The sequence below is a fragment of the Rana temporaria genome, chromosome 12 (assembly GCF_905171775.1).
Source record: "Rana temporaria chromosome 12, aRanTem1.1, whole genome shotgun sequence".
Classification (NCBI taxonomy): Eukaryota; Metazoa; Chordata; class Amphibia; order Anura; family Ranidae; genus Rana; species Rana temporaria.
In genome coordinates, this window is record NC_053500.1 from 113,435,531 (window position 1) to 113,459,674 (window position 24,144).

General features: G+C 46.0%; 1 protein-coding gene across 2 annotated transcripts in view; it reads left to right on the plus strand.

Annotated features, from left to right (window-relative positions):
• LOC120918572 (lysosomal protective protein-like) overlaps window positions 1-24,144 on the plus strand; it is a 53,341-nt gene that overhangs the window by 20,326 nt on the left and 8,871 nt on the right. For both annotated transcript variants that reach the window (XM_040330227.1, XM_040330225.1), the window contains exons 8-13: window positions 1,096-1,180; window positions 5,004-5,095; window positions 6,225-6,297; window positions 13,398-13,546; window positions 14,660-14,732; window positions 22,728-22,817. In XM_040330227.1, coding sequence (XP_040186161.1) covers window positions 1,096-1,180; window positions 5,004-5,095; window positions 6,225-6,297; window positions 13,398-13,546; window positions 14,660-14,732; window positions 22,728-22,817 — 562 coding nt within the window. The remainder of the gene's footprint in view (window positions 1-1,095; window positions 1,181-5,003; window positions 5,096-6,224; window positions 6,298-13,397; window positions 13,547-14,659; window positions 14,733-22,727; window positions 22,818-24,144) is intronic.

The window sequence follows — 24,144 nt, forward strand, 5'->3', positions numbered from 1 at the left end:
TTACTCCCAAGCCTAATTAGATGCCTCCCTCAACAATAGATCCCCACCAGAAAAAACAGACCCTCCCAACTATAGAACCCTTCTAGCAGCTAGCATCAATAGACCCTCCAGTATATCCCAGCACCCCTTACCATTACATACATCCAGTGCTAGAGGTGCCGGAACTGCGTTCCCCCACGTTTCCGCTGAAAAAAAGCCTTGTACTTACCCAATGCTCAAATCCTACACATTGCAAGACCTTTCCTCGCAGTGTCTTCTCCCCTAGTAGTCTAAGGTCCTGGAATCATCAAGACCAGTGCAGGGTCCGTAGGCCTTTTCTGGATTGCCACCTGGGGAATGGAGGATGCGGTAAGTAAAAAAGCTTTCACTCTCCCCTAGACCAAGCAATTGACCCTTAGGCCCCTTTCACACTGGGGCGGGAGGTGTGGTGGCCGTCGGAATTGCGGCGGTATTCAGCCGCTAGCGGTGTGGTTTTAACCCCCGCTAGCGGCCGTAAAAGGGTTAATATCGCCCCAATGCGCCTCTGCAGAGGCGCATTGCCGGGGGTATAGCCACGGTTTCCCATTGCTTTCAATGGGAAGGAGCGGTGGAGGAGCCGTAAACACACCGCTCCTCTCACCGCTCCAAAGATGCTTTTACCGCTCCAAAGATGCTTTTAGCAGGATGTTTGGAGCGGGCCCTCGTGCTTTCACACTAGAGAAACAGCAGCCGCTGTTAACGGTCGGTTAGCAGGCACTATTTTTTAGCACAATAGCGCCTGCAAACCGCCTCAGTGTGAAAGGGGCCTTACAGTGCAGACGAAGCCCCACTATAAGAAATAATTTTCAAGTTTTCCAGAATTGGACTTTAAAGTTCTGTGACTGTTATGTATATCTACTAATACAGGGGTAAGCAACCCTCCAGCTGTGGTGAAACCACAAGTCCCATGATACATTGCAAGACCCTGACAATCACAGGCATGACTCCTAGAGGCAGAGGCATGATGGGATTTGTAGTTTCACCACAACTGGAGTGCCGAGGTTGCCTACCCTTGTACTAATAGAAGAACAAATAAGGCGTCTGCACATATATGTTTTCGATTTTTTGTTGCTTTAGATTGTGGTCAGAACTGCAAGCTGCCTGCTGTAAGGATAATAAATGTGAATTTGTAAAGGCCAAAGACCAGACGTGCAAAGTAAAAGTGAGTATTAGATCTATTTTAAGAATTCCCAAAGGAAACTATAACTTACTGTCATTTACACAAAATATTCTGCACATACATCGTGTATTAACAATGGGGAGTGTATTAGGGAGTACAAATCTATAAAAGGATTAAAGCAGTCGGATGCCAAATAAAAAAATAAAAAAATCAGTGTCAACAATGACATGCTACCCTGGCAGCTTCCATATGTTAGTTCTGTCAGGTTTAACTTAAAGTGACACTAAAGGTTCTTGGCTCCTCCCCACAAGAGCTAACCGCCTCTGGAAAGGTCTCTCCCGAGGGGGTTACCTTTCGGGCACGCTTTCGTGTTATACACTCGTCGTGCATAGCTGCCGAGTGTATGACTCGGCCCCGACGGCCGTGTCACTGCCTTTGATTGACAGCAGCGGGAGCCAATGGCTACGTCAATGGCTACGCTGCTATCTATACGCATTTTCAGGCGTATAGTTATTCCATCAAATAGCTGAACTAGTCGAAATTTGAAAATTTTGCGTAAGTCGTCCGTGAATAGGGCTGGACGTAATTTACGTCCACGTTGAAACCAATACGTCCATGCGGCATACTTAGCCGCAATGCACACTGGGATATGTACACGGACGGCGCATGCACCGTTCTTAAAAAACGTCAATCACGTCAGGTCACACTTCATATACATAAAACACGCCCCCCCACATCCTCATTTGAATTAGGCGCGCTTACGCCGGCCCCATTTATGCTACGCCGCCGTAACTTAGCAGGCAAGTACTTTGTGAATACAGTACTTGCCTTGCTAACTTACGGCGGCGTAGTGTAAACACGATACGCTACGCCGCCGCAAGGATGCGCCCACCTACCTGAATCCACCTAAAAAGGTTTGTTTTCATGATACTGCTTATTACATATGTAGCACCCTCTAGTGTGCTAGAACAGTATTACATTTTGTGAGGACAAGTCAATTTCCAGGCTTGGCTGGCAGCTGTGTTTTGATCTGGGCTGGGAGTGGCTCAGGTTAGTGCTGATTGACTCAAAGGTGACCTCCCACTTCTTTCCAGAATATTTTGGTGTTTTCTGGACAGAGAGGTGAGGTGGAGCTGCCTGGGGTTTTCAGAGGTGTCATGACCAGGAGGAGCAAGAGAGGACAGTGGGAGAACACTGCCAAGCATGTCTTCAGGAGTTCCACAGAGGCAGCCAAGAGGGCTGGTGAGTGTTCACACAGTAGAGAGGACTGGGAGGCACGCCTGAGATGGAGCGGTCTGGGATGGGTGCAGAGCCAGTCTGGAGGATTGTGGTGGCACGGGCAGAGGAGAGGGGCAACTGCAGCCAGGAGGGCTGACAGTGCCTGAAGAGGTGGTACCGGGAGCAGTAGCCACAGTGATAGCTAGCACCGGTGCATTGCCATGAAATGAGATTTGCAATGGAATGAGATGGTCCGCCTCCATCTCATCCTATTGGCTCACTCATGTCACGTGACAAAACATCAGTCACAGCTAGGCTATCATAGGGAGAGGATCTCCTCTCCCTGTGATAGCTCGATAGCACTGTCAGCAGCGTGCCTCCCACTCCCCGATTAAGTACACCCCGCGCCCGCTCTACTCCCCGTCCCCCGCACCCCGCACTCTACTCCCCGTCCCCCGTTAAGGCTCAGGGAACGGGGCAAGTCTACGCTATTAGCGTAGACCTAGCGTTGGATACGTTAGTAGCGTAAACCTGCGCATGCGCAGTATTTTCAACACCAGCCCAGTAGACCTAGCGTAGGCTACGTTAGTAGCGTAAACCTGCGCATGAGGTTTATGCTACTAACGTATCCAACGCTAGGTCTACGCTAATAGCGTAGACTCGCCCCGTTCCCTGAGCCTTAACGGGGGACGGGGAGTAGTGTGCGGGGTGCGGGGGACGGGGAGTAGAGCGGGCGCGGGGTGTACTTAATCGGGGAGCGGGAGGCACGCTGCTGACAGTGCTATCGGGCTATCACAGGGAGAGGAGATCCTCTCCCTATGATAGCCTAGCTGTGACTGATGTTTTGTCACGTGACATGAGTGAGCCAATAGGATGAGATGGAGGCGGACCATCTCATTCCATGGCAAATCTCATTTCATGGCAATGCACCGTAACTTTCTATTTTTGCTACACCATAGTGTGTTGCTATGGCCATTTGTATTTATGTGGTTCCTGCCTGCAAAGGGCATCTGCTTAAGGCCTGGCTGAGCCAGTGTCAGGCCTAAAGTGCTAGCTAGTTTGGGAAGTGCAAGCAAGTGATGTGCTGGATGAGTGAGGCGTAATATTCTGAAAGCAAGGACGTGCAGGAGGAAAAGAGGAGATTGTAGATACCGTGGTGTATATAGTTGGTCCCAATATTGACTGTTGATTACCTGGACATCTCATAAGTTTCCCATTCCCATCCAAGTTAAATTCCCCTGAATAAAACATAAAAAAACAAGTGCAAGGACTGCTTTCATGTCTCTGAGTGATTGAAAAGTGTGTGCCTGGCTAGGGCAGGGTGACAGATGGACCACTACATTCAGCAGCCCCTGCTGGGGTACCGCTACACATAAGAAATCCTCATGTTTTAAACTCAGGTCCACTTTAACCCCTTCACACCACCTCTGGGTGACCCTTTAACCTCCCTGGCGGTATGATTATTTCAGAAAAAAGGTGCTGAAAGCGGTACCATTATTTGCAAGGAAATTTGGCGTTTTATACTGTAGGCCTGTAATTCTTAGTAATAACTCACTTAAATCTGACCAAACAAGAGTCTAGTAGGCATCCCGGGTATGAATTTTTTTTAAAAACAAAATTATAATATAATAAATAATTATAAATAATTATAACAAATAATAATATAATTAAAATAAAAATTATTCAATAATGTAATCAACTCAAAATCACTGAAATTTGCTCAGTTGCAGAATTGTCGCTGTCATTACTTTTATTTTTTTTATGACCAATTTCCCCACAAATCGCTATCGCACAATTCTGCAAGTGATTATAATTTATTATCGCTGTTTTCTAGCTGCTCTAAAACCATTTTTGACATAAAGGGACACTTTTGGTTGCTATGGACAATCTACAGTTTGCAGGCAGAAAGAACAGTTTTTATTATATAAAAGTACATGCAGAACACTGGGCAGACCACTAGAGACAAGGGGGGTGTGTATTTTTTACATACAGTACTGTAATCTATAAGATTACAGTATACTGTATGTATTGTGTTTGTTTACCTTTTTGAATTTGGCGCCGATCTCCGCTCCCGTGCGTCGTAACGTCGCAGGGAACGGAGATCGGCGGCACACAGAGGCACTGTGTGAATCGAGTGAGGTCCCGCTCGCTCACACAGCGCGGTGGCATCGCTGGATCCAGGGACAAGGTAAGTAACTTTGTCTGTGGCTACAGCGAGGCGAGCCCGAGTCTGACTCGGGGTTACCAATAGTAGCCAAAAAATCTCACCCCGAGTCTGACTCGGGAACACCGCTCAGAAGGTTAATGGTGTATAATGCTGGTAGGTGGCATGGCTTGGATCATGTGACTGCTGTGATTGGCTCTTACAGCAATGACATGATTTGGAGCTTGTTACACTGCCTCGAGATCAGTGACAGCTGACAGTGACAGCTCCATCAGTGTGCTAGAATTACAGTCAGCACGCTCTCAGCACACATCCTCAGGCCACCTCGGCCTTGCGGTGGCTGTGCTTTAAAGCACACTTTTCCTGCAGCTGCATGTATGAGTTATGCAATGCAGTTCTTTTGAGTCTCAGACCCAGAACAAACATCAAAGAACCCCATTCAAACATGAAAGAACCCCATTAATGATTTTTCTCTTTTTCTAGACAATACTTGCATATTCCCAAGCTCGTGCGATCGGGCTGAATAGTTACAATTTGTACAAGAAATGCGAGCACGGGAAACCTGGAGAGATAAGGTATTGCAAAATACTGTCCCATATATATGTATTTTTCTCTTCCTATAGAAGGATATATTGCTTATACACATTAACCCTTTCGTTTTTTTTTGCACACATGTTTAAAAAAAATGTTTAGGCCTCAAGATTACACAAAACCCCCAAACACTATGGCCCAGATTCACAAAGCACTTACACCGGCGTATAACAAGTTACGCCGACGTCAGTGCAAATGTGCGCCGTCGTATCTGTGCGCCAGACCCACAAACCAGGCTACACCCTGCCGACGTAGCTTGATAACGCCGGCGTAGGATGGGCGCACATTTAGGCTGGGTGCATGGTGCCGCTCCCATTGATTAGCCATTCAAACATGCAAATGAGGGAAATACGGCGATTCAGGAACGTACGTGCGCCCGACGCAGGCTACGCGAGGTGCGCGTAAGTTGTATGTCCGGCATAAAGTTATTCCCCATAAAGGAGGTGCAACCCAGCAGCAGACATGCAAAGGTCTGCACCAGGGAACACAAGCCGGCGTATTTTACGCTGGACGCGTGTCTGGCTGGGCGTAGGTTACGTTAACGCCGTACGCAGTGATCCGGTGTAGTTTAGGCAGTTGTTCCGACGTGGTTGTGAGCAGGCGCAGGGGGATGCTCACAACCTTTACAACTCATTTAAGAAAATAATTTGGATGGATCCTCAAATTTTTTTATGGGTTCCTCAAGGTAAAAAGACTGATAAAGCACCACAAAATGTATAGACATGTGTACGACAGAATATATATATATTTTCGTTTCTGTTTCATTTGTTAAAGGGGTTGTAAAGGTTTTGTTTTTTTATTTTCTAAATAGGTTCCATTAAGCTAGTGCATTGTTGGTTCACTTACCCTTTCCTTTGATTTCCCTTCTAAATGTTTTTTTTTTCTTTGTTTTCTTTGTCTGAATTTCTCACTTCCTGGTCCTCCTCAGTAAGCTGTTTTGGCTGACTAACCCCCATAGATGGGGGCAAGTTTACTGAGGAGGAACAGGAAGTGAGAAATTCAAGCAAGAAGAATATTTACATCAATTGATGTAGAACAGCAGAAGAAGAGCGGTAATCATTTGCAATGAATGTCTTTTAGCACTGAATTTTCAAATCTTTTTTTTTATTACAGGGATTTAGGAGACCACTTTGTAGTTTATATTCCTGGTATATACTCCACTAAAGTCCACTCCAATTTTCGCACGGTAAGTACCCAAGTCTTCCTGCTGTGCAAGGTACAGTATATAAAGGGCCAGATTCTCAGTGGAGATACGACAGCGTATCTCCAGATACGCCGTCGTATCTGAGTTGCGCCGTCGTATCTATGCGCCTAAATCATAGAATCAGTTACGCATAGATTTCCCTTAGATCCGACGCCGTCGGATCGTAACTGCATATTTACGCTGGCCGCTAGGGGCGTGTACGCTGATTTATGCGTCAAAATATGTAAATCAGATAGATACGCAAATTCACAAACGTACGCCCGGCCGACGCAGTACAGTTACGCCGTTTACGTTAGGCTTTTCCCGGCGTATAGTTACCCCTGCTATATGGTGGCGTAAGTGCGGCGTACCAATGTTAAGTATGGCCGTCGTTCCCGCGTCGAAATTTGAAAAAGTTACGTTGTTTGCGTAAGTCGTCCGTGAATGAGGGCTGGACGTCATTTACGTTCACGGCGAAACCAATGACGTCCTTGCGGCATATTAGGAGCAATGCACACTGGGAAATTCCACGGACGGCGCATGTCAATCACGTCGGGTCACAGAACATTATCATAAAACACGCCCCCCTGTCCCACATTTGAATTAGGCGGGCTTACGCCGGCCGATTTACGCTACGCCGCCGCAACTTACGGAGAAAGTGCTTTGAGAATACAGCACTTGCCCGTCTAAGTTGCGGAGGCGTAACGTAAATCGGATACGTTACGCCGCCGCAAAGATACACAGATCTACGTGAATCTACCCCAAAGTGTACAGCTAGCCAGGGTACTATAGATAAAAAAAAAAAAACGTATAAATAAACTTCCCTAGTAAAGTTGGTAGACATGAAAAAATAACAAAGTATGGTGTGTGCTAGCCTGAATCCAAAGCTCCAAGTATGGCTTCTCTCTGATCTCTCCTCTTTCTGCTATTTGCAGGATTTACTTCTGACAGTTTTTCCCAACACAACAGCCTCACAGGAGACAGCCTACCCCCTTCCAGCACACAGCGGGTGTCTCCTAACCTGAGCTCTGTATTATTTTTCTCTGAGGCCCCTTTCCGCGGTGCTCCCACCAGCGCATCGCCTCAGTGTGAATGCCCACAGGCTTTCCCACTTAAGCCTCGTACACACCACCGAGGAACTCGACGGGCGAAACACATTGTTTTCCTTGTCGAGTTCCTTGTTAGGCTGTCGAGGAACTCGACAAGGCAAGTTTCTCTATTCCCGTCGAGGAAAAAGAAGACATGCTCTCTTTTTGGCTCGATGGGATCCTCGACAGTTTCCTCGTCGAAAAATGTACACACGACCGGTTTCCTCGGCAAAAAAAAAATCCCAGCAAGTTTCTTGCTGGTTTTTGCCGAGAAACTCGGTCGTGTGTGCGAGGCCTGAGACTGCAGGGCAGGAGTTTTTCAGGCGGTATTTTGGTGCTATTTTTTAGTGCTAAAACGCATGAAAAACTCCTCAGTGTGAAAGGGGTCTGAGCCTGCAAGCTTGTGTACATCATAATGTACATCATAATTCCAACGCTTTGAAATCAGGCAGGACCACTTAATCAATAGTGTTGAGCGGAATACGCCATATTCGATTTCGCGATATATCACGAATATATAGACGAATATTCGTGAAATATCCGCTAAAATCAACTATTCGTGATATTTTGTCCAAAAAAATTTTTTGCAAAATTTCGCTAATGCGAATGCGAAATTGATTGCGAAATTTCGCTAATGCGAATGCGAAATTGATTGCGAAATTTTGAAACATTCAATTTTACCTGCCCTTTGGAAAAAGTGTGGTTTTACGTAATGGACCCTGCAACTAACAACAAGGTATTAATAAAATAAATACATTATTATATAGATTTGAGGGTTTACTTTGACCAATTTGTATATTGATTAGTTTAATAAATATTGAATAACCATAGATTTGGAAAATACAGATCTCTCCTCTAGACTGACCTGTATTGAGTTAGGTAAAGATCAACCGCACACTGGGGCCCCTGATTCTGTTGAGTTAAAAAAAAGCCAAGTAAACCGTTTACGTTGACATCTCTTAAATGTCTTTATGTTAAACAGTTATTATTCTCATTAAAGAGGTGAAATGCAAATGATGACACGGGACAAAAGATGGAAAATTCTTTGAAGATGTGATACACTGGAAAAACGCACAGAAACACTCCACTCTCTCCTATGACAACTGTGGTAGGAGAACTCTGATTGGCTCTGATGCAAAAGAAGGGCGGAGAAAGTATTCGCGAATATTCGTAATACGAATATTCGCGATTGCGAATATTCGGCAACATAAAAGGATCGCCTCAGCTTAGCTACTCGGCCCAGGGTCTCTAATCATACCAGCAATGCTTTTAGACGTCGATGGAGATCACTAGGATGTGATCTGTTTTAAAAATAAATTTGAAAAAATAAGAATATTCGGAATAGCGAATTTTGGCCGCGAAATTCGAGATTTTCCTAGCTTGTGACGGAAAATATTAATTATATGAAGACAGGAGGCGAGTATCTTATTAACATCAGTTCTTGTTCTGGGAATTTATTCCCCTGTAGTCTATTCTACATATAATGAATATATTAATACATGTAAATAAATAATAAATTTAAATAATTATACGAATGAATAAATTATTGACTTATTAAATAAATATAAATAAATCAATGAACATAGATGTCTATAAATGAATAATTTATACAATCTATTTGATTGAATAAATAAATAAATATATAAATATATATAATAAACAAATTTTAAAATATAAACTATTAAACTATACTTTATATATAATTGAATAAATAAATACATATATATATATATATATAAATAAACAAATTATAACAATAACGGATGGCGGCTAATTGGGTATGGGTAGCCGAAGGATCGCTAGGTTGGTGTCCACCAAGAACCCCAAAAACTCTATCTCCTGAAATAGGGAGATAATAGGTGTTCATGATCTATGAGGAGTCCCAGATCGCGAAGCGATCCGACCATCCAGGAGGCGTGTTCGCTCGCTAGGCGAGGGGAACCAGCCATTAGAAGTAGGTCGTTCAAGTAGATGTTCAACCTCACCCTTGTTCCACAGGGCAGTAAGTTGGTGAGATTTCTCAAGCTCCCACCGGACGAAAAACCGCCTTTCTTCTTCCTGATCGGGAAGATGTTGTTGAGGAAGTTCAAAGAGAGCGGGTCCATCTCTACTATCGGCTGTTTGGTCCAAGGTCTAGCAACCTGTTGTCCATTAGGACGGTGTTTAGGTTTGAAAAACCGAATGGGATGGTGAACCAGGTATACGCCTGGTAATATAACTCCATTTGTCCTACCGTCTTAAAGATATCATCAATTAGCGTGATCCCATTGTGCTAGGTCAACCGGCTTACAGAGGCGGTAGCCTGCTCACTAAGGCGTAGGGTTAGGTTATAGGTCCAGAGATCTAAGACCCAGTACTGTGAGGTCCCAAAGGCCCTCTCTATTCCCTTCCTGGAATACTGAATGATTATGGGATCCACCTCTGGAGTGAGCACCACCGTATTTGGTAATGGAAGGGTGAGTATTCCACCCTCAACTTGTCCGGTTAGCGTACCGATCGATCTCCGGGTCCAGCATTCGATCTATTGGATCACCTCAGGTAGAGGTGCCCAGTCATAGGAGTGTGGGTGGCCAATTACCTCCTGATCGAAAAATGGTACTCCACAAGAGTCCAATAAGGTTTTACCCTGGGACCTAGGGTTGGCGTCGTCATGGAGCGCCATGTGCCCACTGCTCACATAATCATCATCATTATCATCATCATTGTCATCCTCAGACTCAAAGGTGTTAGCCGCCTCGTACTCCGCGGACGACTCTGGAAGAGTCCACGAGGAGTCTGGCTCAGTCCGTCTAGCGGATCGCTGCCTCTGCATGTGCATCTCCCCGAGGCTCGGGGGTCGATTGGAGTCTGGGAAGGCAGTGGGTCGGCAGGCCCGGGAGGGTACTGCCTGGGGCATGTTATTTACTTCCCCTGCCGGGGAGTCCGTGGGTCGGCAGTCCTGGGAAGGTACTGCCTGGGGCATGTTATTTACTTCCCCTGCCGGGGAGTCAGAGGGTCGGCAGTCCTGGGAGGGTACTGCCTGGGGTATGTTATTTACTTCCCCTGTCGGGGAGTCAATGGGTCGGCAGTCCTGGGAGGGTACTGCCTGGGGCATGTTATTTACTTCCCCTGCCGGGGAGTCCGTGGGTCGGCAGTCCTGGGAAGGTACTGCCTGGGGCATGTTATTTACTTCCCCTGCCGGGGAGTCAGAGGGTCGGCAGTCCTGGGAGGGTACTGCCTGAGGCATGTTAATTACTTCCCCTGCCGGGGAGACGGAGGCCACATTAATGTGACGGCGCATACGGGACGCCATGCCCTACTCAGGGGCGTTATATCCTTGCCGGGAGATCCGGACATAGGGGTGCATGTGGGTTGGAACAACCGATGCCCTGGTAGTCTGGTCGGACCTACCGACCAGCTCAGGAACCAGTGCAGCACTGAGGTAGGTAGGGCCTTCCAGGGCTGCGTCCACCACTTCAGTGGCACCAGTAGAGAGTAAAGGATCTGTCGCTAGCCACAGGAGAAGAGTCAGCTGTCTGCGGACAGCACGGCCGTGCAGCACAGGAAGATACGGAAGTTATGTACTATAACTTGTATAGTAATTTCTATAATTCATTCAATTATTGTTATAATTTGTTTATTTATATATATATATATATATGTATTTATTTATTCAATTATATATAAAGTATAGTTTAATAGTTTATATTTTAAAATTTGTTTATTATATATATTTATATATTTATTTATTTATTCAATCAAATAGATTGTATAAATTATTCATTTATAGACATCTATGTTCATTGATTTATTTATATTTATTTAATAAGTCAATAATTTATTCATTCGTATAATTATTTAAATTTATTATTTATTTACATGTATTAATATATTCATTATATGTAGAATAGACTACAGGGGAATAAATTCCCAGAACAAGAACTGATGTTAATAAGATATGAGCCTCCTGTCTGATGTATAATTCGAGTTATTCACGAATATTCGAATATGCCATATTCGTAATGAATATTTGCAATGCAAATATTCGTGAGCAACACTATTAATCAAATGCTTGACAAAGTTGTTCTGCATGACTCCGGAACGTTGGAACTATTCCATGATATTTCAGTCAACCTTAGGAGTTTTCAGCATGAATCAAGATGTTCTAGAGACCAAAAATGTACATTTAAACATTTTCTTCAGCAGTGGGGGGGGTGTAATGCTACAGAGAATGGTGCTCATGTAGTGATGTCCTTACTGCTTTCTCTGGTACTCTCCTGTGTGTCCAGTGTGATGTGGTGATGTACCACTTAGGTGTGTGTCCTTAACATCCTGGGCTCACAGGAAGTGGATTAACTGATGCTGGGTGCTGATCCATGGAGGAGGACATGCTGGGGCGTGGAAAGCTAAGCGCTGCTTAGCAAAGATTTTTTTTGTACTGGAGGTCCAATTTAACCACTTAAGCCCTGGACCAATATGCTGCTAAATGCCCAAAGGCGTTTTTACAATTCGGCACTGCGTCGCTTTAACAGACAATTGCGCGGTCGTGCGACATGGCTCCCAAACAAAATTGGCGTCCTTTTTTCCCCACAAATAGAGCTTTCTTTTGGTGGTATTTGATCACCTCTGCGGTTTTTATTTTTTGCGCTATAAACAAAAATAGAGCGACAATTTTGAAAAAAATGCAATATTTTTTACTTTTTGCTATAATAAATATCCCCCAAAAACATATATAAATTTTTTTTTTCCTCAGTTTAGGCCGATACGTATTCTTCTACCTATTTTTGTTAAAAAAAATCGCAATAAATGTTTATCGATTGGTTTGCGCAAAATTGATAGCGTTTACAAAATAGGGGATATTTTTTTTTGCATTTTTATTAATTATTTTTTTTTTACTACTATTGGCGGCGATCAGCGATTTTTTTTCGTGACTGCGACATTATGGCGGACACTTCGGACAATTTTGACACATTTTTGGGACCATTGTCATTTTCACAGCAAAAAATGCATTTAAATTGCATTGTTTATTGTGAAAATGACAGTTGCAGTTTGGGAGTTAACCACAGGGGGCGCTGTAGGAGTTAGGGTTCACCTAGTGTGTGTTTACAACTGTAGGGGGGTGTGGCTGTAGGACTGACGTCATCGATCGAGTCTCCCTATAAAAGGAATCACTCGATCGATACGCCGCCACAGTGAAGCACGGGGAAGCCGTGTTTACACACGGCTCTCCCCGTTCTTCAGCTCCGGGGAGCGATCGCGACAGAGCGGCTATAAACGAATAGCCGCGCCGTCGTCCCGGATCGCTCCCCGCGGGAATCCGCCCGCCGCACGCAGCGGGGGGGGTCTCGATCGGACCCCCCACCCGCTAGAAGGCAAGGACGTATATATACGTCCTTCTGCCTGTCCGTGCCATTTTGCGGACGTAAATAGTCGTGCGGCGGGCGTTAAGGGGTTAATAAAACTAAGTTGGGAATGGGCTTTAATTGCCGGTTCACGCTACAGCGACTTGGGATCCGACTTGTGTCGCCCCAAGTCACCCAAAGTCGCGCGACATGAGAAATTCCTTTGAAGTGAATGAGAGCCGTCTTAATGTACACTACTGAAGTCGCTCCGACTTCAAAAGAGGTTCCTGTACTACTTCAAGGCAACTTCTAGGCAACTTGTACCCAATGATTTCAATGGAAGTCGCCTCCAAAGTCGGATCAGTTTCTTAACCGAAGCAACTTTACAGGAAGAGAAAATAGTTTACTTAGGCAAACCCCTCCCTCCCACAGAGCTGATTATTCTGTGATTGGCCAAAGTCGCCTGTTCTGGAGGCAACTTTAAGTCGCGTTGTAAGTTGCTCCAAGTCGCGCTGAAGTTGCCTTGCAAAGTCGCGCTGTAAGTCGGGTTGTCACTGTGTGAACCGGCGCTTACTGTACTAAACAAATCTTCTAAATCAATTCTTAATTGTCTCCAACTTGTGTCAATTTTTTTTTATTTATTTTGCATAGACTATGTAGATTTAGTTTTAATTCTTCTTTTTTTTTCCAACAGAAGTTGCAAAGGCTGTCAAAGTTAAAGAAGCCAATAAAACTGGGTGTACCCTGTTTGGATGACACAAGTATCAATACCTACATGAACAAACTTGAGGTGCAAAAAGCATTGCACGTCCATCATCTGGAGCCAGGCTGGGATGTGTGTAGGTGAGCCAAGGACAGCTTAGTAGCTCATTGGGGTAGATTCAGAGAGCAATTACGCCGGCGTATCCATAGATACGCCGCGTAATTGCTAAGTAGCGCCGGCGTATCTACTTTCTGTATTCAGAAAGCTCGATACGCCGACTTTAGCCTAAGATACGACTGGCGTAAGTCTCTTATGCCGTCGAATCTTAGGGTGCATTCTGACGCTGGCCGCTAGGTGGCGCTCCCATAGATGTCAGCGTAGAGTATGCAAATTACATACTTACGCCGATTCACGAACGTACGTGCGCCCGGCGGTAGTTTTTTACGTCGTTTGCGTACGTAGTTTTCGTCGTAAAGCTGCTTCTGCTATTAGGAGGCGCAGCCAATGTTAAGTATGGACGTCGTTCCCGCGTCGCGATTTGACATTTTTACGTCGTTTGCATAAGTCGTCCTTGGATGGCGCTGGACGCCATTTACGTTCACGTCGATACCAATGACGTCCTTGCGACGTCAATTACCGCAATGCACGTCGGGAAATTTTAGGGACGGCGCATGCGCAGTACGTTCGGCGCAGGAACGCGCCTAATTTAAATGATCCACGCCCCCTACGGGATCATTTGAATTACGCGCTAACGCCGGCCCCTTTTACGCTACGCCACAGCAACTTTACAGGCAAGTGCTTTGTGAATCAAGCACTTGCCGCGTAACGTAAATGTCATACGTTACGCCGCCGCAGTTTTGCGCGCCCCTACCTGAATCCACCCCACTACAAATATATTATACTGACTTTCCCTCCGTGGTTAGGCAGTTATGGGGGAAAAAAAGTGAAAAATTTAATAATTGTGCTAAATTTCGCCATTTTAGCAACATGCATTGGAGTTGGCAGGGAAGGTGAAATTAAAGCATTTTTTGGGGGTTTTTAAAGGACAACTTTACATTTGGTACAATCTGTCCTTTAGGGTATGTGCCCACCTACCTAAGTGCGTCAAGTACTGATCAGATAATTTCCTCAGTCCCCATTCCAATAATTTTCACATTAGTCCGAATGTGTATGTGAGGACTTCCTGAAGAAGAAAATTCTCTGTAGGCTCTGGCACACAGCAGAGTAATAACCGGGTTTCTGTTTTCTTACAGTGCAGACGTGTTTTGGACTTTCATCAGAGAGTTGAGGAATGTACGAGCTCAGTACTTGGAACTCCTAAACAAGGTAACTCCATACTATGTGAAATGTTCATTGCGCACCAACCTTGTGGGGCGATGTACTCAAGAGAATATGGTATGTTACACAGGTTCCCTTTTCTGAGCTATTTCAGGTTTAGGCCTCATGCACATTGGGCGTTTAACGCAAGTAGTTTGCGTTCTGGGCCTTCATCCCTGGGCATGTACTGCCTTAAATGTTAGTACCACATGATGCACCATCCAGCCCAGTGTTGCCAACCTACCAGATTGAAATTTACTGGCACGACACCCGAAATTTTCTGGCACAGCCACGTTTTTACTGCCATTTCACAAAAGTTACTAAATTACATTTTTAGGTGCAAATTTCAGTATTTAGGCTACAAACAAGTACGCTAGGCTAATAGCAATGTGATTTAAGGTAAATATTAAAGTAAAAAAACATATTTTTTTTATTTTCGATATAATAAGGGAAAATTATTTAGTCACATCACCCCCTGCCTCCATCCCCCTCTGCCACCAACACCCCCTGCCTTCATTCCCCTCTGCCACCAACACCCTCTGCTGGCAATGGAACATATTGATGTGCCAATCTACCACCTACAACCCCTGCCTTCACCCCCCCCCCCTCTGCCACCAACACCCCCTGCCTTCACCCCCCTCTGCGGTGCCACAATCTCCCCCTGCCTCCAATCTCCCTCTGCCTCCAATCTCCCCCAGGCCCCCTGCCTCCAATCACCCCCTGACTCCATCGTCCCCTGCCTCCATCCCCCTCTGCAGTGCCACCAACAACACCTGTCTCCATCCCCCACCCTCTGCAGTGCCACCATCCTCCTCTGCGGTCCCACCATCACCCCCTGCCTCCAATAACCCCCTGCCACTAACAACCCCTGCCTCCAATCTTCCCCTGCCTCCAATCTCCCCCTGCCTCCATTGCCCTCTGCAGTGCCACCGCAGCCACCATCACCTCCTGCCTCCAATTACCTCCTGCCTCCAATTACCTCCTGCCTCCATTGCCCCCTGTCTCCATCCCCCTCTGCGGTGCCACCACAGCCACCATCACCCCCTGCCTCCAATCACCCCCTGCCTCCAATCTCCATGCGCAGTTCCAAGCCGAATCGATTTCGGCTATTTCTTCTGGCACATTCCCGCAACCACGTACATTTACGAACGGGGGAAAAAAGTGCCTGTTTTTAAGTACTGTCCGTAAAAATACGGACGGTTGGCAACACTGCCGCCGTCTAGGGTACTGGATGACAGCTGCAATAAAGTCAATGTCCACACGACAGGTGTCTTTTCTGTGCTTTTATTACCCAACGGGGTAAAATAGTAAAAAGTACTTGTATGTGAAGGGATAGAAGGAATGGAAGGTGACAGATTCAGGTGTAACTGGTTCCTGGAAACTGGATAGGCCTCTCTCACCAGCCTAGCAGCCACAGTGTCACTCAGAAACTTTAGGGTGAAGTCTCTGCCACAGACCCTAAAGGTGGAAAAAGTTTTGGTCCAAAATCCGTCTCAACTGGATTCAGCACCTGGATCTCCCTCAAACAGCTTTAGTTATGTCAGGAACTGATAGGCGACCATCGTCCAGCCTCTCAGAAACAAAGTGTCCTTCGATGAGCGAGTAGGCCTCTCCTGAGACACCAGCCTCATGCTCGGTATCCCCCAGACAAGTTCGCAATCGATCGGCTTCCTCCCAGGACCACTTGCAAATTGCAGACTATCTACTGAGTCTATGAGGTAGATTAATGCTCCGGACCAACGTGGCCCCAGAGCCAGGAACACTGCAACACACACATCCCGGCCAGGAGGGTCAGACACGGGGGTGGTGGGACGACGACTACCCAGGTGGATGGCGGCAAGGCAACGACGCAAACCAATGGCATCTGCCCTTTAAATACCTCTCCCCAGCATGCACAGCGAGGCGATCAACCCTCCTGATTGGTTGCCGAGGAGAAGCATCCACACGACCCTGACCTCACTGCTGCCACCCGCTGTCTGGGGGGGTGAGAGTCCCCAGACAGCAAGCATGGGCACACAGTACAGCCAGAGCTGAAACATAGGCCTTAAATTTAGCCAAATAAACATGGTCAACTAACTCTCTGACCCCCTCTAAATTTACAGCAGCACCTGCTATGAAAGTAGCCAGGCGCTACACTTGTAATAAGACAATATTTGCTTGTCCCGGAGTTCAGCTTTCAGTGACCTAATTTCACACAAGAGACATACTTCACATTAACCACTTAACGCCCGCCGCACAACTATTTACGTCCGCAAAATGGCACGGACAGGCAGATGGGCGTATATATATGTCCTTGCCTTTCCGCGGGTCCGATCGGGACCCCCCCCCCCCCGCTGCGTGCGGCGGGCGGCTTACCTCAGGGAGCGATCCGGGACGACGGCGCAGCTATACGTTTATAGCCGCTCCGTCGCGATCGCTCCCCGGAGCTGAAGAACGGGGAGAGCCGTGTGTAAACATGGCTTCCCCGTGCTTCACTGTGGCGGCGCATCGATCGTGTCATCCCCTTTATAGGGGAGACACAATCGATGACATCAGACCTACAGCCACACCCCCCTACTGTTGTAAACACACACTAGGTGAAGCCTAACACGTTCAGCGCCCCCTGTGGTTAACTCCCAAACTGCAACTGTCATTTTCACAATAAAGAATGCAATTTAAATGCATTTTTTGCTGTGAAAATGACAATGGTCCCAAAAATGTGTCAAAATTGTCCGAATTGTCCGCCATAATTTTGCAGTCACGAAAAAAATCGCTGATCGCCGCCATTAGTAGTAAAAAAAAAAAATAATAAAAATGCAATAAAAATATCCCCCATTTTGTAAACGCTATAAATTTTGCGCAAACCAATCGATAAACGCTTATTGCGATTTTTTTTACCAAAAATAGGTAGAAGAAAACTGAGGAAAAAAAAAATTATATATGTTTTTGGGGGATATTTATTATAGCAAAAAGTAAAAAATATTGCATTTTTTTAAAAATTGTCGCTCTATTTTTGTTTATAGCGCAAAAAATAAAAACCGCAGAGGTGATCAAATACCACCAAAAGAAAGCTCTATTTGTGGGGAAAAGGACGCCAATTTTGTTTGGGAGCCACGTCGCACGACCACGCAATTGTCTGTTAAAGCGACGCAGTGCCGAATCGCAAAACCTGGCCTGGGCATTTAGCTGCCTAAAGGTCCGGGGCTTAAGTGGTTAATGTATCAAATAATGCTCCTATCTCCTGAGGGTTACATTCTGCTTCCCAAGCTTGCCCAAAGCATGGAAAGACGGTCCTGTATTTATAATATGTCACACCAACTCTGTTTCTGGGAAGGGGCAGGGAATTTACCTCTGTGGCCTTTACAGATCCTTTCTGTGAAATAACTGAACTATTCCTGGCATACCTATAATGGCAGAAAGAGCATTCTGAAATTATGGTGTTGATTCACTAAAGTACAGTTGCTCCAGAGCTTTGTAAATGAGGTGAAGCTTCACTTTTCAAAGAATACCCAATGACATGCTGGGGAAAAAAAAAGAGAATTTTTGCTTGCACGTGATTGGATGATTGGAGTCAGCAGAGCTTCCCCTCATTTACTAAGCTCTGGACTAACTTTACTTGGAAAATTGCCAGTCTTTTTGCCTTTAGTAAATCAACCCCTGTGTGTTGTTGCTAGGACAACTCAAGCATATCCAAAACCAAAACTAAAGATTTGTTAAAACCTCTGTCCATTTTTTATTTATTTTTCGCCATCTGTGTCCCACTGGGGAGAATTACCTTTAGTTCATATTGTAAAGATGCAAAATCTGCTAAAAAGTAGTCTGCCCTTCTTATTCCCAGGCCAGTGCATGGAGGGCGGGTGGACAGAAGGTGGTAAAAGCAGGCAGTTGAGCTGTGGTTTTACTACCCACCCAAACAATGACATGCAGTCGCTCAGGGCTGTACTGTTGCAACCACAATGCCTTGGTTTGCAGCTGTAGCATAATTGAATCCTACTGTTGCAGGCAGTAACACAACTAAGCACAACTCAATCAAGTTAAAGCAATGCACGCAGTTACATTGTGGTGGTTCGGCCTTTTGGGGGGTAAAACAGGTTGTGAGGAGGCAACATATTGCCAACCAGCCATTTGTCAACCACCCATTTGGCTGTACTTCTCCTATGGACAGGGCCGATCCGCCCTATAGGCTCACTATGCAAGCCGCTTAGGGCCCCGCAAAGCTGCGAAGGGCACCCCAAATTACTAGAGGCCCCGCCTGGTGAGAAGTCATTTTCGCCCCCTCACCCCGCCTCTCAACTCGCTGGCTGCATGGGAGAAGAGGTAAGAAGTCAGCACCCCCCGCTTCTCAATTTAATGTAAGATGTCATTTCCGACAGCAGAACACCCCCTCCCCCTGCTTCTCAACTTTCTTTAATGTGACATGTCACTGTTGTCAGCGACCCCCGCTTCTCATTTTTAATGTGCCATGTCATTTTGCTTAGGGCCCCAGGGAGGTCAGGATCGGCACTGCCTGTGGATCATAGGAGTGCAGTTCGTTCTGCACGTCTGTGAGCCGTTTTCAGCAGACAGCAGGCTGACAGCAGGCTGACGTCACAGAGTCGGTCCAGGCTTGGGAAAGATTGCGATTATATGGTCGGGATCCACCCACATGCCTGGACTGGCACCTGGCTCAACCTCTCAGCGAGCCTCCGAGAGTCTGAGCTTGCCGCTCCCACCCCCTTTACAGCACAGCATTCCAATGAGCAAGGATGGGGGGGGCAGAGCAGGCAGCAGTGACTGACAGTCACTAGTTCTCTGCTCAGGGAGCTGTGAGAACCAAGTGATCGGCAGTGTTTGATTGCTCAGTCTTAGGGCCAGCTGGGGACAGATGCAACATCAGATCGATGCTGCATTATCCTCGGTCAGTCTGATTCTAAAAAAAAAAAAAACATACTCCTTAAAATCGAACCACGACGGATCGCATTTCAGAGGGATGACAGGGGCCTCCGAACATCTGAACAAGCCCCTTACTCTGTTTTCTTTTTATTTTCTCGTAATAAACATAGCTCTGATCTGGCCCACATGCCCCTGACCCTATAGCAGCCATCTGTACAGGTAGTTATGCTACTGATAAGGAGTATTAATGGCACATAGTAGACCATAGTGACCAATCAGGTATCCCTTTATTGCATACAGATGGAGGGGATATGAATTTTGCTATGGAACATTGCACTGCTATTTTTCTTAAACCCTTACCTCTGAGACCAGATGACCCTTTAAGGGGTTCTTTACATAGTTACACAGTTAGTCCGGTTAAAAAAGCACAAGACATACTTAGTCAGGTTGAAAAAAGACCATCCAGTTAACCACCTCCTATTTTGGCACTTCTCTCCTACATGCATAAATCATAATTTTTTTGTTAGAAAATTACTCAGAACACCCAAACACCCTAGGGAATAAAATCCCGGCCATTGCAACTTTTTATCTCGCACAGTATTTGCGCAATCATTTTTCAAACGCCTTTTTTTGGGGAAAAAAACAGTTTTGTGAATTAAAAAATAACAAAACAGTAAAGTTAGCCCAATCTTTTTGTATAATGTGAAAGATGAAGTTACGCCGAGTAAATAGATACCTAACATGTCACGCTTTAAAATTGCGCACACTCATGGAATGGCGCCAAACGTCAGTACTTAAAAATCTCCATAGGCGTCGCTTATTTTTTTTTTTACAAGTTACAAATTTAGAGTTACAGAGTAGGTCTAGTGCTAGAATTGTTGCTGGCGCTCTAACGCACGCGGCGATACCTCACATGTGTGGTTTGAACGGCGTTTACATATGTGGGCGGGACTTACGTGTGTGTTCGCTTCTAAACGCGAGCTACCGGGGATAGGGGCGTTTAAAAAATTTTTTTTAATTATTTTATTTTTTATTTTACTTGATTTCTTTTATTTTCACACTTTTTTTGTCATTTTTTTTTTTTTTTATCACTTTTATTCCTATTACAAGGAATGTAAACATCCCTTGTAATAGGAATGTTTGTGACAGGTACTCTTTATGGAGATATGCAGGGTCAATAAGACCTCACATCTCTCCTCCAGGCTGGAAAGCATTAGATCGTGAAAAAAAATTCACCGATCTAATGCTTTCAGCCGCGATTGCGGCTGTGTTTACATTCCAGGACCCGGGCGTGACGTCATAACATCGCGCCTGGGCCTCCAACAATCATAGAGATGACTGGTGACCATCTGGTCACCTGTCTATTCTATGGTTTCCATCGGACGCCGGCGGATCGTTTCTCCGGGTCTCCGATGGCAAAGGAGAGCCCGGAGAAGCACCGGATGATTGCTCTTATGGTGCAGGGATTCGCCGGCTGAAGAGAAGGATATCTGAATGATGCCTGTAGCTGCAGGCATCATTCAGATATCCCCACTGAAATAGGGTGACCAGACATCCCCAGTTTCAGGGGACAGTCCCCTGATTGAGGACACTGTCCCCGGACCAAGTCTGTCCCTGGTTTTGTCCCCGGATTGGATTTAATAGGGGGCAGGGGCAATTTTTAAAGACAGTGGCCCAGATTCAAGAAGCTATTGCGCCCGCGCAACCATAGCTGTTTTGCTCCCGCGTAGCGAATGCCCCTGATTCAGGAACATCGCTACGCGGACTGCAGCCTAGGATATGACAGACATAAGCCTCCTTATGCCTTCATATCTCAGGCTGCATTCTTGCATTGTCCGCTAGGGGGGGCGGCCATTGTGATCGGCGTATAGTATGCAAATTGCATACTACCACCGATTCACAAAAGTTGCGCGGGCCCTGCGCACGCAAGGTACGGAGTTTCCGTACGGCGACTTTAGCGCAAGGTTGCTCCTGCTATAGCAGGGGCAGCCAATGCTAAAGTATAGCCGCCCTTCCCGCTCGTGAAATTTAAATTTCACGTCGTTTACGTAAGTGATTCGTGAATGGCGCTGGACGCCATTCACGTTCACTTAGAAGCAAATGACGTCCTTGCGACGTCATTTGCCGCAATGCACGTCTGGAAAGTTTCCCGACGGAGCATGCGCTGTTCGCTCGGCGCGGGAGCGCGCCTAATTTAAATGATTCCCGCCCCCGGCGGGATCATTTACATTAGGCGCCCTTACGCAGGGCTAATTAGCTACTGCTCCGTGAATCGCGGGCAAATCGAAATATTTGCGTGGGCGCAGAGCAAACATCGTTGCCCTTTGCCCACGCAAATATTGCACGGATCTACCTGAATCTGGGCCAGTCAGTGCAGAATTAAAATACAAAAATTAGAATTACACACCCCCGCTCTGCCGTGCCTACTAGCATAGGGGGGTTGTATTTTTCCCATTATCTGTGCCCCTTTCTGATGATCATGTGCTGGTCGGAGCGAAGGGAATATTTCTTCAGTTTCGGGTGCATGCCCATTCAGCTTCGCTCGCATGTTCTTCTGCCTTGGCTCAAATCCTGGCCAGCCACCTGCCTATCTCCTTACCTTCCCTGGCAGAGTGATCTTCCTCCGCTCCCCATCCAGTAGTAGCCGGGGGCCGAAGAGTGAGACTTGAGAGGCTGTGAGGTGGGCGGCGACGGGCAGAGAGTCGCTGATTGCCGCCATTACTAGTAAAGAAAAAATATGTCCCCGGATTTCATTAAAAAAATCTGGTCACCTTACACTGAAAGTCCAGGACGTCATATGACGTCCTTGGGCGGGAAGTGGTTAAACCAAGAGGCCAGTAGGCAGGCTCCCAGTCATGCAATCACCGTGATTGGCTGTCACAGTAGTCACATGATCAGGAGCCTGTCCCACTGCATCCCAATCGTAAACAGTGGCGAGGAGCTATCAGTGACAGCTCAGTCACAATGCTGGGGGTGCCGAGTGAGAATGCTTCCAGCACAAAACAGTGACGCACGCCGGCTATATGCATATATGTGTCAGTACATCATTAAAGCCCACTGCCACGCCCACATATATACGACCTGTGCTGTTAACATATAAGCCTGCAGGTGTTTGTATTGTTAGCTAAATTGATGGATTTTCCTTCTCTGTAGGGCTACCGTATTTTTGTATACAGTGGAGATTCAGACATGGCATGCAACTTTCTAGGTATTGAATGGTTTGTGCATTCCCTTGAACGAGAGGTAAGTGTACATTTGTGTCTACTGTTTAGTATTAAAGCTCACCCACAGCCTAAACAATTATGTTAGAGTAATATAGTATAGAACAATTAGAACTCCTGAAAACTTTTCATTGCTTTCTATAGCCCTATTTGGAAGCTTTATCCTCACTTCCTGTCTCTATACCCGGTCTAGGCCGAACAGGAAGTGAAGAAATTCTCCCTATTTCTTGTTTATTTGGCAAGTTTCAGACAGAACAGGAAATGAGGGAAAATACCTCAACAGGGACATGGACAACACTAAAAAAAAAAAGATTCTAGTAGATTAACGTGACCCAGAAATTGGGTCTATAAAATCACAAAAGAATTGACCTGTAAGGAAAACTGCACTTTACATACCTGTCCATAACTCTGTTTACTAAACTTAACGCTGTAGCGGAGCGTTCTGACGCTGATCCTATTCAAGTCTTTGGGTTGGTCAAATAGCTTGTCCCCTCTGTCTGGTTCTTTCTGCTGAACCCTACTCACTGCATGACTCAGTAATGACCTAAAGGGTTGTCAGGGACACAGCGGACAGAGGGGCATGCCACTCAACATACCTGGGAGCATGGCAGACAGGTATGTATAAAGCTGTTTTCCTTACAGCAGGGGTGTCCAAACTTTTTTTTAAAGAGGGCCAGATTTGATGAAGTGAACATGCGCGAGGGCCGAACCATTTTGCCTGATATTCTTTGAACCATAAAAAGTCGGTCTAAGTGTGTTCCCCTGAGCAACCAATACACACTGCCCAACAAGAATTCTCCCGCCTTTGTGGCTGTGTGTGGTGAAGAGATGAGGTTGGGCATGTTATTTGGAGATATATATATATATATATATTTCTTTTGTGGCCCCAACGAATCCCTGAGCGCCGCTCAGGACTAAGAATGAGATCGGGTGTGTTATTTGGATATACCGTATTTATTGGCGTAAAACACGCACCTTCACTTTAAGAGGAAAGTTTCAGGATTTTTTTTTTTTTTAAATAAAGAACTGTGAAGTAAAATAAGGGTCAGTGCCCATCTGCAGCCTCTCTATGGCCACGAATGCAGCCTCACCATTGCCATGAATGCAGCCTGATCGATGCCCATCTTCAGCCTCGGAGGGGACGGGGGGGCAGGCGGGACGAGCGCCAACAGATTACATAGAGCAGAATCTCCTGTTTACACAGCAGCCTCTTTAATACAATGTTCCGCCTCCTATGATAGACAGAAGAGTCGTCCAATGGCAGTCCAGGAGACGGGACTTCCTATTCCAGATGCCGCCGAGTAAACAGGAGATTCTCCTGTAGGTAATCTGACGGCACTCGTCCCCCA